At 43.1% G+C, this 13,331-nt stretch overlaps 1 protein-coding gene across 25 annotated transcripts in view; it reads left to right on the plus strand.

The window, feature by feature from the left end:
- The window catches only part of NEK11 (NIMA related kinase 11), a 119,340-nt gene that overhangs the window by 80,404 nt on the left and 25,605 nt on the right, over positions 1 to 13,331 (plus strand). For 9 of the 25 annotated variants that reach the window (XM_048951999.1, XM_048952002.1, XM_048952005.1 and 6 more), the window contains 2 exons: positions 3,606 to 7,793; positions 8,183 to 8,512. In XM_048951999.1, the coding sequence (XP_048807956.1) occupies positions 3,606 to 3,810 (205 nt within the window). In that variant the 3' untranslated portion in view covers positions 3,811 to 7,793; positions 8,183 to 8,512. Of the gene's footprint in view, positions 1 to 3,605; positions 7,794 to 8,182; positions 8,513 to 11,489; positions 12,295 to 13,331 lie in introns of those variants that run through there. The other 16 variants (XM_048952001.1, XM_048952003.1, XM_048952009.1 and 13 more) reach the window with 11 other exon arrangements.

Below are 13,331 nucleotides of genomic sequence, written 5' to 3' on the forward strand. Positions count from 1 at the left end.
AAAGAATTACAGCTTCCTCAGCCAGCCGAGAACACATTATTATATTGTCAAATTTTAGTAATTTTGCACTGATGCGTAGGAAATTAATTTCAAATCACTAGATATTCTGATGCATTCATTTGGACCCAGCTCCATGGAATGACTTGGCACATTTTTAGGCACAGTTGGACACCCTGAGTATAAAATTGCCATTCTGAAGGCTCCTATTTAGCTCCCCTCCGACACTGGCAGTGAGTCAAAGCACTAAGTGCCTATGATTTAGCTGATATTGATACTGCTTCTCAGAAGCCTAGAAGTACCTTATCCTTAACAGAACCAACTCTGTCTCATGCCAAAAGCCTATCATTAGCCACAAACAGATATCTGTCTGCCTCCATGGCCTCTGGGGCTTGTTCCAGTTAATTTTCTCTAGGCATTCTGTGCTGCACAGAATAATGGCAGCATGAGGCATTTTATTCAAACCACAGCTGCCAAGGATGACCGTGCAGAGACTGGCAGTAGCTGCTCTCAGCCAGTAGGCTGGCGGTCAGAGCTTGCTGGGGGCCATGGGGGGGCCCAGCCCTGTCTCCCCTTCTCCTGGATCACTGGGGTGGTCCTCTGCAGCTACAAGGAGTGAAGGAGGCTGGACTCAGTACTGAATTTCTTCCAGTTTGCAGTGGGAAAGCGCACACTTTGGGCATTCACTTACATATGATGAACTGGATTTAAGTCCTTTGGAGAACTGCTTGAACTAGTTTATTCAGGAGCTGTGGAGTTTCCCTACTAAATGTCTCCAAGTGAGGCTGCCTAAAGGCTTATGGCCTGCAGCTTAAATTTTATCAATTAGTTTTGATAAAATGTACTTTATGTAGCTAGGCTGCATTGGGAGAAGTTTAATTTGAGCTGACCTGTGTCCAGGCAATGGGATGTCTTCCCAGCAAGGAATGGGTAAAACTTAACAAAGGCAGGCAGTGCATGATGATATGAAGACTTGTGTCTTCTGTCACAGCCTGTGCTTCCAGCTCCAGTGGGGATGTCACAGCAGAAATATTTACCCCAGTCCGGGTGGAATGGTGGAAAGTGAGAAAACAGAAGCTAAGACATAGAGCAGATAACTTTCTACACAGTCTGATAGTGACAGAAAAAGGAGGAATGGCTTGGAACTAAAAGAGGAGAAAGTTAGATGTTAGAAAAAAGTTATTTACTCAGAGGGTGGTAAGGCACTTCAAGAGGTTGCCCAGAGAAGCTGTGGTGCCCCATCCTTGGAGGTGCTCAAGGCCAGGTTGGGGCCCAGGGCAGCCTGATTCAGTGGGTGGCAGCCCTGCCTACAGCAGGGAGTTGGAGTTCAGTGTTCTTTAATGTCTCTTCCAACCTAAGCCATTCTATGATTCTATGTCAGGTGTCCTGCTGTGCTTGTGGATCTTGGTTAAGAAAAGGATGATGGCTCATTTGTGGGGCAAAATAGTGAGTTTGCAGGTGAGTGAGCTACAAGAGTAAATGGCTGATAATCAGAATACATGAGAGTGTAAATGGGAGCTCTGTGCCGGTTCCCACAGCACATTCAGAAGTTAGGCTTTTAGCTATTTCGAAGCTGTAAATGCAGGTGTGCCACACTTCATGTGAAATAGTACCTATAAATGGAAATGTGGTGTGAAATCCATCATTTTGGAAGGTCCCTCCACTTGGATGGAAAAATACCCACTGGTGCAGATCAGGGGTGTCATGAGCTAACTTTGCTTTCTGGGAAATCGCTTCCCCCACTCTGTTGGTATAATAAAAGATTCGGTACTGTGTTTGACATGTACTGTCTGAGATCCCAAATTTCTGTCCCCACTGCAGAAAATGTTCTATGTGGTAGCAAACTCATATTAATGCAGCTTTCAAGCCCAAATAGAGCTTGATGTAAAGGAGCTTTTGTAAAAGGAGGTTATAATTTTTGTCACCTACCCCTTAATTTTCAAACTATGAGCGCTTTTCCCCTAATTCTATTGTATCAGGTTTTATACAGAGGAGCTAATTTGCATGCTCAAGCTACACTGAAAAGATTCCAGTCTGCAGGTAACATTTATTAGCAGAGACAGTACTCCTGAGATGTGTGTTTGCTTAATTTTTCATCTTTAAATAGAAAGGAATGACAAAAAAAAAAAAACAATTTGTTGACAAGAGAAAGAAGAAGGGATCTCTAGAGGCATTGATGAAGCAGTCATGATTTCTCAATAGCTTCTCATTGATTGATTTTTAACCACTGGGAAGAAATAGAGTATTTCTGCAGAGATTTCAGGGAATTCTGCTGAGATTTGAAGGAATTTCCATTACTTGCCTAACAAATCCCTATTTAGCTTGCTGTGCTGATCTAATCCCTTGGTTGCCGGAGTCCAACAATTAATCACTTCCAGCAGTTTTCATTTTCCACTGAACATCACCGCTGGGAGAAAAAATCTGTTTTCCAGTTATGGGAAGCTGGACTGAATCACACCTGGACCTGCAGGGAGTCCAGCCCAACCCTGTCAAGTCCAACGTGGACTTGAGAACCTGTGGGGATTTCCTGAAAAAGAAATGATTGCCCCAACCTGAATGCTCTTGAAATCCTAGCAAAATGTTGTTGGGAGGAAAGGCTCCTAGCCACAACTTCACCTAACCAAAATAAGATGTTTTTCTATACAAATTGCTGATGTCTTTACAAGTGCCAGCAAACTCTGTTTGCTGCCATTTGTTTGATGCCATTCAGGTCCCAGTCCTGCCATGGGTGCAGTATGGATGGGCACCATTGGGGTACAACAAGAAACGTGGGGTGTATGAGCTTAAGCAGGTTTGTTTAAACAGTGAGGTGAATGCAATCCCTGCAGCAGACTTACAAAGAGCAGGCAGATAGAGTTTCTGATATGCTGAAGAAAAATTAACTTTTTTATCAAAATATTATGAACCCTCCACTGTTGGGAATGCTACTACTTGTGACTTGTGGAACATGAGTTTAAAGATGTTTGTCTTTGGAAAAATAAATTTTGCTCACTGTATTGCAGTTTTCAGTTGTCTCTTTATAAATCAACATTAAGTTTCTGTGACTGTATTCTTTGTCACTGAATTACAGATCTGTCAGCTGATAAAGGGTAGTGCTGTAGAAAAAGACAGAATTGCCAGTTGGTTTATGCTGATCTGGTACAACAGTTTCCTTGTTATTTGTTAGCAGCTAAAATGAGGCAACACATTCTGTTATATGCTTATTCTCATATGATGCGACTGATTTATGCCTGACTGGGGATGCTTCTCTTGGTTTTGATGAAACACGGGGGCAATAATCTATGTGTGCATATTGGACTTGCTGAAGATAAAACAGTGTGTCAGATTTGGTGTGGGAAGGAATGGTGGTCTGCAGCAGTGGCAATGGCCATGTCTCCTATGACTTTATTATGGCGAGGTGTTTACTCCTGGGCCTTTTGTTTAACACAGCCATAGAGTAATTCCATGGAAAATCTTAGTTCCTTTTGCTGTCAGACAAATAAGGTGTGTTATTATCACATTTTAATCAAAGGTAGATACAACATTAAAAAAGAAAAATCAGCACTTGCAATTGCTTGTATTAATATATAATATAAGTTAAGTTTGACTTGACCTTTATTTATCTTTAGATCTGCCATCCAGAAGCTGGGAGGAGAGGTATTTGAGAAGGTATACACCTATCTGAAGCAGGCGAGACAGCAGAAGACCAGTGAGGAAGAGATAACGAGACACCTGGAGAAACTGGTTCCTAGAGCAAGTGATTGCTTTGAGGTGGATCAGCTCCTCTACTTTGAGGAGCAGCTGCAAGATTCAGAATCGTATCTTCAGCTGTAAGATGTGCAGGTAACAGTTTGGGAAATAATGAACAAGACAGTGCTGAGCTGCCTGCTTCAGGCCAGCCAGCAAATCCTGGAGGAGTCTGGAGGAAACTGCTGAGGGTAACTCAGAACATAAACAGTAGGCAGGCTCTTGGAGAGTCCAGTCTGTGCAGTGAGCAGCGGGTAAGTACAGTATAGATTACAAGGGTAGGAAGGAAAACTTATAGAGGGGAGAGTTTATAATTATCGGTGTTCCTTTCACTGCTTAGGGCATAACGGAAGAGTTCTCTTGGACACTAGTCAGTGGCAAAGCTGCCACTGAAGGCAGTGGTGCAGGATTAGGCTCCAGCTGTTGTTTATTCCTGCACTGACTGGCCGTTGTGGCATTTAAGCACATCTATTTTGTACTATGGCAGAATACAAATGTGTATGGCTATTCCGCCACAAATTGTCTTGTTGCCATTCATTGACTAAAGAACTGCATTTAGTTTGTGTGTCTTTCAAAGGAACTGTGAAAATATAGATCACATAATCAGGGAATGGCTTGGGTTGGAAAGGACGTTAAAGGTCATCAAGCTCCAACCCATGCCATAGGCATAGCACAGTCACTTCCCACCAGACCAAGCTGCCCAGAGCCCTGTCGTACCCGCTCTTGAATGTTTCCAGGCATGGTGCATCCACAGCTTCTATGGGCAGCCTGTGCCAGGACTCACTGCCCTCTGAGTGAGTTTTATTTCTAATATCTAATTTAAGTCTCCCTTCTTTCAGTTTAAAACCATTCCCCCTTGTCCTGTCACTATCTGACCATCCAGAGTTGGACTCTCTCCTGTTTATAAGGTTTTTTTTAGTACTGGAAGGCCATAGTGAGTTATACTCTCAGCCTTTCTTCTCTGGACTGAACAAGCCCAGCTGCCTCAGCCTTTCTTCATAAGAGAGGTGCTCCAACCCTCTGATCCTCTTCATTGCCCTTCATACACTCCAACAGCTCTACGTCCTTCTTGTGCTGGGGTACCCAGACCTGGATGCAATACTTGGGCAAAGCAGAAGGGGACAATCCCCTCCCACTCCCTGCTGGCCACCCCTCTTTGGATACAGTCCAGGATACTGTTGGCCTTCTGGGCTGCAATTGCACACTATTGTCTCATGTCAAGCATGTGTATATTCATCCACGCTTACTCACATACATAGAAATAAGTATATATATGCATAGAGATGGGAAAACATTTGGCCACATTGTTGTACATGTTTAAGTTTACAGAGACAGAGAGATGAGGCCAGAGCTGTAGATGACTATGACAGCTAGGAATTCTTATTACAGATTCTCAACGTTTTTTATCACTGTACACAGAACAATAAATCAATTTTCTTTTGCTTGCACACAGATAATGGTATTTTTTTTTCATATCATTTATGTTTCCCTCTTCATATGCATCACTCTTTTGCTGATTGGAAGAGCATATTATGCTGTGATAATATACTTGTGCATTCTGAGCTCCTTTGCCTACCTGTGGAACAGTAACAGATAACAAGTAATACAATCTATATGGAAGAATCTCAAGTGAATTGTGGACCAGTTTAGTTTTAGCCATCTAGCCATTATCAAAAGCCCTGTGTACTCTGTTTTTTGCCATAACTCTTCAAGTGCTCAAGAGCTGAATTAGATGAATGAAAGTAAATTCATAATGTGAACATCAAAAAAATGTTGCTACTTAACTTGGACTAAAACTAAGGATACTGGGATTGACAGTAAAGTAAGGAGAAGAACTGATTCATCTTTGTGACGTGCATGAAGAGATTCAAAGGGAGCAGCAATTGATCATCCTTATCCATACCAGCAGTAACACAACCTGCAGAAGAAAAGTGCATGCCCATCTAAGGAAGATGTGGCCTTTTACTGCCAGCCCAAAGTAGGAGATCCTGGTATGTCTGACTTCAGCTTCTGCTGGGAGTACATGAATGTGAAGTGATATTCACTGAGGTTGCAAAACTGTTTTTGTCTGTGTGATGTTTCATGTCTCACAGGCAGTTTGAAGCACAGATTCTCAGCCAGACTTCAGTCCCCATTCTTCTCAATGCTATATTTGTGTCCTTGATTCCATGTGTTTTATACATAACTTCAATTAAGGCCACTTAAATATCAAAATAAGAGGAGTGCTTGGATGTGAATAATATCAGAGAGATACAACCTTGACTACTACACCCACCTCTGGCTGTGATTCAGACTGCTTTTTCACAAAAGCTTGAAAACCAAACTCTGTAGCCATCAATTGCTTTTAGGCATGTTTTATTTGTATTAATTTTCATATTTGATTACTCACAAAGCACTCAAACTCTCTGCTTAATACATGGAGTGTTTTGAATACCATGCTTGCTAATGTGTTGCAATGTAATAGAATTATTAATATCTGCTTGTGCAAAATACAAGGTATGTATGGGAGCTGTTGTTTCACAGCACTCAGTGCTCCTGAAGCACTGATTGATCACCTGAGGCAAGCACTGAGTCAGCCATGGAGCACAGGTGAAGGCGATTCAGCTGAGTGATGGAGGGGGTGGAGCTTGGCTGCACCTCTCCTAGACCCATTTAAGGGCTGACTGCCACTGGGGAAGGACCTCTTTCTGGAGATTTCTCATCTGTGGAGTCTTTCCTGCAAACCTAGATCTTCAGATACAGGTGAGCATTCCTTCCTTGTTTGTTTCTTTTCCTGTTTCACTGCGATAATCTTTCCAGTTGTAACACCAACTGTAACAGATGCGTAATAATTATACGCACACTTGAAAAGAGTCTTGAAGTCAGTTTGAAGTTGTTGTTTTTGTAGGTTTTTTTTATATATACTCTTGAAAAGTTTTCAAACCTGAGGACTTAAACAGTAGTTAACATCTGCAGTGTGCTAATCTACCACAAGTACTAGCAACGTTCTGAATCCAAATACCTAAATAAGGTAATCAAGAAATGGGAAAAAAAAAATCAACAAAATGACTGTCTCCTAATAAACCCCTGCCCTTTCCAGGTCACATCCATTCCAAAGTTCTCAGCAAACTGTTGAATTTACATCATCCAGATAGGGGCCAACTCTCAGAGGCAGGTCCAGCCCTGCTATAACTTTACACAACTCACTGAAATTGTTTTCTGTTTTTCTGTCTCTTGAACTCTTAGGGAAGGATATGCATCAGTTCAGCTCCATTCTGAAGCTTGTTAAACCTGTTCCATACCTGGGTTTTAGGCTGTCTTCACATAAGGGCCTTTGAGTTCTTTTCTGCACTGTGTAGTTAGTAGCTATCAGTGGACATCTGGTGTGTTATCCCCATCACTGCAGAAATGGGTGTGTAAGTCCAAACATGTGACAAAGAACAGTTTTGTACATCCTGGGGCAGAGAGGTTGGTGCTGCAGTGCTGATAGACTGTCCCTGGTGAGCTTAGTGAGACTGCTCTTGATACAGCACTATGAGGATTAGATGGAACTGTGTTGATTGAGATGCTATGCTGACGATCTCTTGTATATGGTTATTGGATTGATCATTTTTCTGTAATCACATTTGAAAGGAGAGAAGTAAACTCTGAACTAACAAAAAAAAATTAAAAAAAAAAAAAGTAGGGAATGATATCCTTAGAGATTAGTCACTCCTAAGAAATGCAAAAAGTTTCAAGAAAACAGGTGCTCAGGAAAGCAGGGCAGAATGGTCACTACATAATGATTTCAATGAAGGAATGGTTGTGCTCCATCAGGCTGTCAGCAGGCCTCACTGCTCTGCAAACAGCACAGCCTACAGAGATGTGCAGTCCTTTTCTAACCTGGTAAACTACTGATGGATGGGGAGAAACAAAATCATCGCATTATACTGAGATCTAGACAAACATAATGATCACCATAAAAGAAGATTTTTTTTCCTTAAAGATAAGATCTTACATAAAACATGTTTTAAATTTCAGGTTTATTGTGCTTGCTGCGGAAAAGACTGAGTCCCTGCCTTTTATATATGAAATGCATTCCATACACTGAGGTAAGTTCACATCCAGTAAAATCCTGTTGTTAATATTGTGGATCTTTAGTAATAAAGCAATAGAGGAGCAGCTGGACATAAATGTAAGAAAATAAATGTAAAGATATTTGTTGTGTATAGGCCTTCATAGAAGGTTCCATTTGACCTACGTACTTGTACCAAAAGCTTCACAAGTATCAGGCAACCTTGCTGCTTTTTTATTGACTCTCCTAAAGACTCTACAAACTGTAGTACTTGATGCAGAGATATTGCAAAGAAAGGAAGTGAGGCAAGTAATTATTTAATGGTTTGGGGCCTTGAGCTTACTAAAAGAGTGCTTGGACTATAAAGAGGAAAAGGACACTTGAGTTCTTTGATGAGAAATAGAGCTGTCAACATCTTTTCCACAGGTGGATTAGAAAGCAAACCAATTATATTTGTTACAGAAAACAAGCAGTTCTTAGAGGTGACTGGCTTGCCAGATAATCCCTCAGGAGGCACCAGAAGGCATCTTTCTATAAGATGAATTGTCAGAGGTTTCCAGTGTCTGAAAATACTTTCCAGTGCAGGGAAGGATCACCCTTCCCACAGGACCTGGCTCTATGGGTGCTGCCCAGTGATGACTTGCTCTGAGGTGTGCTCAGGGCCGGAGCGTGAACCTACCCTGACCACTGCTGGCTCTTGAAGTCCACACAAACCAGGATGGTGGTGCATTGAGCAAACACACGGGCAAGAAAAAGGTAGGAGACAGCAAAGGATGCTTACCGTTACCTCTAAGACTGTACTTTTGGTACACTAGAGTGAAAGAATTTGCTGATAAGAGGAAAAAAAAAGCAGCAGATTCAGGAACAATAAGCATGTAAACTTACTTGATTTCATGTTTTGTTCATGTGCTTATTTCATGTCATAAACTGAAAACCCTGTAGACTCCTCTGAATACTATGTTATTCAGGAGAGAGAGGTTAAGGGGTCCAAAACTGGACCCTAATTCAGGTGCAGCTTCATCTAAGCTGTTATGAATACTAAATTCACTGTGTGCTGGCCATGTTCCTCCTAATTTATATAATCTCAGAATGATGGAATGAATTTCTAGCTTATATTCACCCTAGAAGCTACTGCAAGCTGTAAGTCCTCCTTATAAAGTCTGATGTTCAGCCATATCATGGGGTTGTCCAGGTGCAGGACAGGTGCTTTTCTCCTGAATTTCATGACGTTTCTAGTGGCTCAGTCCTCTATCTTCACCAAGGCCAGTGAGACCCTGCTGCAGTCTTTTCACCCACCTCCTCTAGGTTAGTAACATCCCCAGATGCTTGGAGTTCATCTGTGCCCATTGTAGTTGCTGACAAGACGGTGAGCAGTGCAGGCCCCTGGGTCAGCCTTGAGGTACTCCATTGGCTGCCACTGGATGCTATGCCTTGAGATAGGCAGTTTTCAACTCAGTTAAATGTACGTTCATTCATTCCTTATCATTGGAACTTCTAAATATACCATACTGGCAAAGAATAAAAGCCTTAGTAAAATCAGGGTATATAACATCCACCTTCTTCCACGTATGTCATCACAGACTGAGAGACAAATTCTGTCCTTGATAACTTTATCCCTGCAGATCCTGCAGGGACTGCTTATTGTGTGGTCCATGGGTATTCCCTTGGGCTGTACTGTGTTCCCTCAGCATCTCTAGTATGGTTTTTATTTCAATTTTTTTTTTCCCCCCCCCATACTTCAGCCTCCTTTTTCTGGCAGAGGCTGCTATATTGATTCACATCTAGCAAGAGTCAGCAGTGTGAGGATAGTCTTAAATAATGCAGTGGGGTTTGTGCCATCTGCTCTCTGTGAGCTCCACTGAACTCCAGAAAGCTGCTGTGGGGCCTTCCTGTGTGTGCTGTCTTGTCCCCCTCTCCTCCATCCACAGGGCAAGGACAGAAAGCAAGAAAAACTCGGAGCTCAGGAACAATCCTTGTTATGGAGAGAGGCTGTCTCACATGTGAGGGCGAGCATTATTCTATTGATGCCTTTGGGCGTCTGACACTTGGTGGTATATTGCCACCATCCTACCCCTGCCAATGAGCTTTGGAGTCTTCTCATCTTGAGTGTTCTTTAGGGAAGAACTTGGCTGCTGATGCTGATGGAGACTGCTCTGAACTCCCCAGCAGCCTGATTTTGTCAATTACTGACACTGAGAGGCATATCCTGCTATAGGCAGTCTTGGTAACCAGTGCTGGTTTGTGAGAGGAGTGCTGCTCAGTCAAGCTGGGGTGAGGATGAGGAAGTGGGCACTGGATTACCTGCAGATCTAGCTCCAGGCCTTAGCATCTGAGGGAGGTGCCCAGGTTTTGCTGCAGCCCTTCATGAACGTGTCTGGATTCATATTCATGATGCAAGACCTGTTTTGAGCTAATAGCGTGCCAGGGAGATTTGCAGAGAGTGAGAAAAAGAGCTCTCACAAAGACAATGAGTCTCCAGACTATCTAATGACTACTTTATATGTGTCTAAGCATTGCACCGTTATTGAATTTTAATTGCCTTCTCTCTGTCTTTGTGCTTTAAAATGAAAGAGGAGAAAACACTACATGTAATGAGGGTGGCTGATTAAAAAGTAATACCTAAGAGACAGCCAGGCATGTGTGGATAAGACCACAATAATAATGCAATGAGAGAAAGCAACACTACTTTGTGCTTGCCACCTCTTTGGATAGAAAGTGTGTTTTTACAATTGTTAAAAATGTAAGTTATTCTCAGCATCATTTGGTAGAATAATAGACTAATGTGTATCTGTGAGGCAATTAAAGTTACACTGAATGAAATATGGGTTAATTGTTAATGTACAAAAAATCCAATCTATGTTACCAGGTCAGTGCAGATGGGCTTTTTAAAGATTGTTCTTTGGTGTTGTGTTGTTACGGATCTCTGCTTGGATTATTTTACATCATGTTAGATGTGCAAGCATAACTTTGAGCAGTAGACAGCAGGAAGGTCCTAATGAAAGGAGACAAAGAGAGCTCTATATTCATGAAGCATTTAAGCATGTAGTTAGCTTTGTGCACCAGCCCCACTGCTGCTAGGTGATCAGTTGTGCTGGCAGGAACAGAGGAGGGTACTACTGAGAGAAACACAGGATGGGGACTTTTTGCTCCTCAGCAAGGTCTTCAGCTCTACAGGTCCCGGCTTTGAGGCAACGAGCACCATCACTGTTGTTCATGACATTGCCAGCCCTTCCCTGGTGGTCCAAAATGTCCACCCTGGATAGTGTTGATAACAGCATTAGCTCCTGAGCTGAATTCAGGCTAATGTATTTCAGCTGATAATAATAAGCTGAAAAAAGCAATCTGGAAGGCACTGTTGTTCTAGGGAGGCATTATTTAGCACCAGGAGTGCATGAAGGAGTTGACTGAGACATTGCAGGGGGAAGCCACTGAAGAAAGAGTTGCTGTGTGTTACCTCTGCATCATCCTCAGCATCACTAGCAATGGAATTCCTTCCCAGAAGAGGACCTAGCCTAGAAAACAGCTGAATTATTCCCTTTCAGTCGAGTTAGTCATGGAGTCAGAGAGCTATCTCTTATGCAAAGTAGAGAAAATGTTCAGTTAAGGAGACTGTAGAGATGTGGATCAGGAGCCAAGACACTAAATCTGGATGGGACAGGGGATGAGACAAGACCCAACACAAATTAAGTTTATTTTGTGTTTCCTCCTTCAGCAGTCTTCCTAGTGTCCACAGGCACTCTCTCAAGTGCTCCTGGGACACATTAGTACAAAAGTAAAGATACAAAATGGTATGGGGTGAAGCTGCTGCAATTACCTACAATCTGTACAGAGAGCACTCTGGAAACAACTGAAGATTCAATAGAAAGCATCCCCTGAAGGCTTCAACCACCAGCAGGGAGTTCCTCGAGGACATGGCTGTTTGCCTTTGATGGTAGCCCTGTTAGAACCACCACAACCCCTGCTCACAGTGACTGACCACGTGCCCCCACTAACCAGCGGATTAGGGATGCATTTTTCTACTAACAAAAACTGTTTGCAGGCAGAAGAGTAAGATGGGCCATTAGACCATTTTCTGCTCCCTGGAGCTTCGATACTGTGTGCCCTCTATACCCAAAGAGCAAATGCTGATTTTTCCAAGATACTGTATGGATAGTGTATAATCAGTGAATATTAAGATGTTATAATTATGAAATAAACAAGAGAGTTTGACAACGCAGATTATGATAACAAAAGGAGAATATAGAGAAGGCTTACCCCTATCCTGGGCTCACTTACAAAACTCCAGCAAAGCAGATCTCCAGACAAGATCCTTCCCTGCTGGTAGCCAGCTCTTAAATAGGTCTAGAAGGGATGCAGCCTGGCTCCATCCCTTCTGGCAGCACAGCTGAATTGCCTTCACCTGTGACCCTGTGGCTGACTCATGGCTCACCTCAGGCGATCAATCAGAGGTTCAGGCTGTGACTCAGCAGTTCCCATACACTCCACCCCTTCATGGCATGAACCAATGATCAGGTTGACAAAAGGGTGAGCTTTCCCTAATACAGAATTCCACTATATCGCGACACTTATACTTCATCGCGACTCTTGTTGGTACAATTCAAGATGAGTGATGATCAGTGAATGTCCATATTCTTTATGGGCCAGTGCTCGATGATGTGACTGGAGGCATGTGGCCGTGAGGTGCAGGTCTGTTCTATGTTCCATCAGTCCCATGCAGACCATCACTGGGTGTTGTACTTGATCTGACAGTAACACTGGAACGCTTGATGGCATTTTGTTCTTCCAGTGATCCTGAAGGCTCACAGACTCATGGGGAGTAATACAGATGTTTCAGAGGTACCAGGAGGGGAAGGTCTGCTCTCCAGGGCAAGATACAGGCCGTATTTCTATCCTGGGTCAATACTTCCGCTTGTACTGGGGCACGTCCTGGCTGCCTGTACCACACCTTCTGGCTGGATGTCTGTGGCTGCATAATGATATCAGGCACCAAAGGAGGTGTCCTGATCTGCCACAGGGACATGATGGGGGTCCCTTTAGCAATGAAAATCGGAGTATTGACTACAATATCAGTAGGCCATGTGCCTATTACTGGAAGGATTACTGAGCCTCCCACCTCTAACAATCTCCCCCAAGGTGCAAGTAGGCCACACCACTTCAGTCCTACCTGCACCTTCCAAGGCCATGTTATTCTATGGGTACCCAGCTCTAAATTCTCAGGGGCAGGGAGCAGAAGGTTATTTTCGTTACCAATCTGGGATCTTACCTGATGATCAGTGCCCATAATTTGGATCCTAAGCGGGGTGGCCCATGTCATTTGCAACATTATCAGGGCACTGGGTCTGCCGTCTCAAGGTCTTTCATTCAGGTCGTGCAAGGTTTCATACAGTCTTTTTGTCCACCCCTGCAGGGACTGGGAGTCTGTCTTCAGGGCAGCCTTAAGAATACTGTTATAACATTCGACGAGGCCTGCCTCCGTTGGATTATACAGCGGGTGGAATTGCCATTCGTTGTTATTTTCTTCTGCCCAGCGCTGTGTTATTGCACCAGTAAAATGAGTCCCTTGGTCGCTCTCAAT

Source organism: Lagopus muta, chromosome 7 (assembly GCF_023343835.1).
Source record: "Lagopus muta isolate bLagMut1 chromosome 7, bLagMut1 primary, whole genome shotgun sequence".
Taxonomy (NCBI): domain Eukaryota; kingdom Metazoa; phylum Chordata; class Aves; order Galliformes; family Phasianidae; genus Lagopus; species Lagopus muta.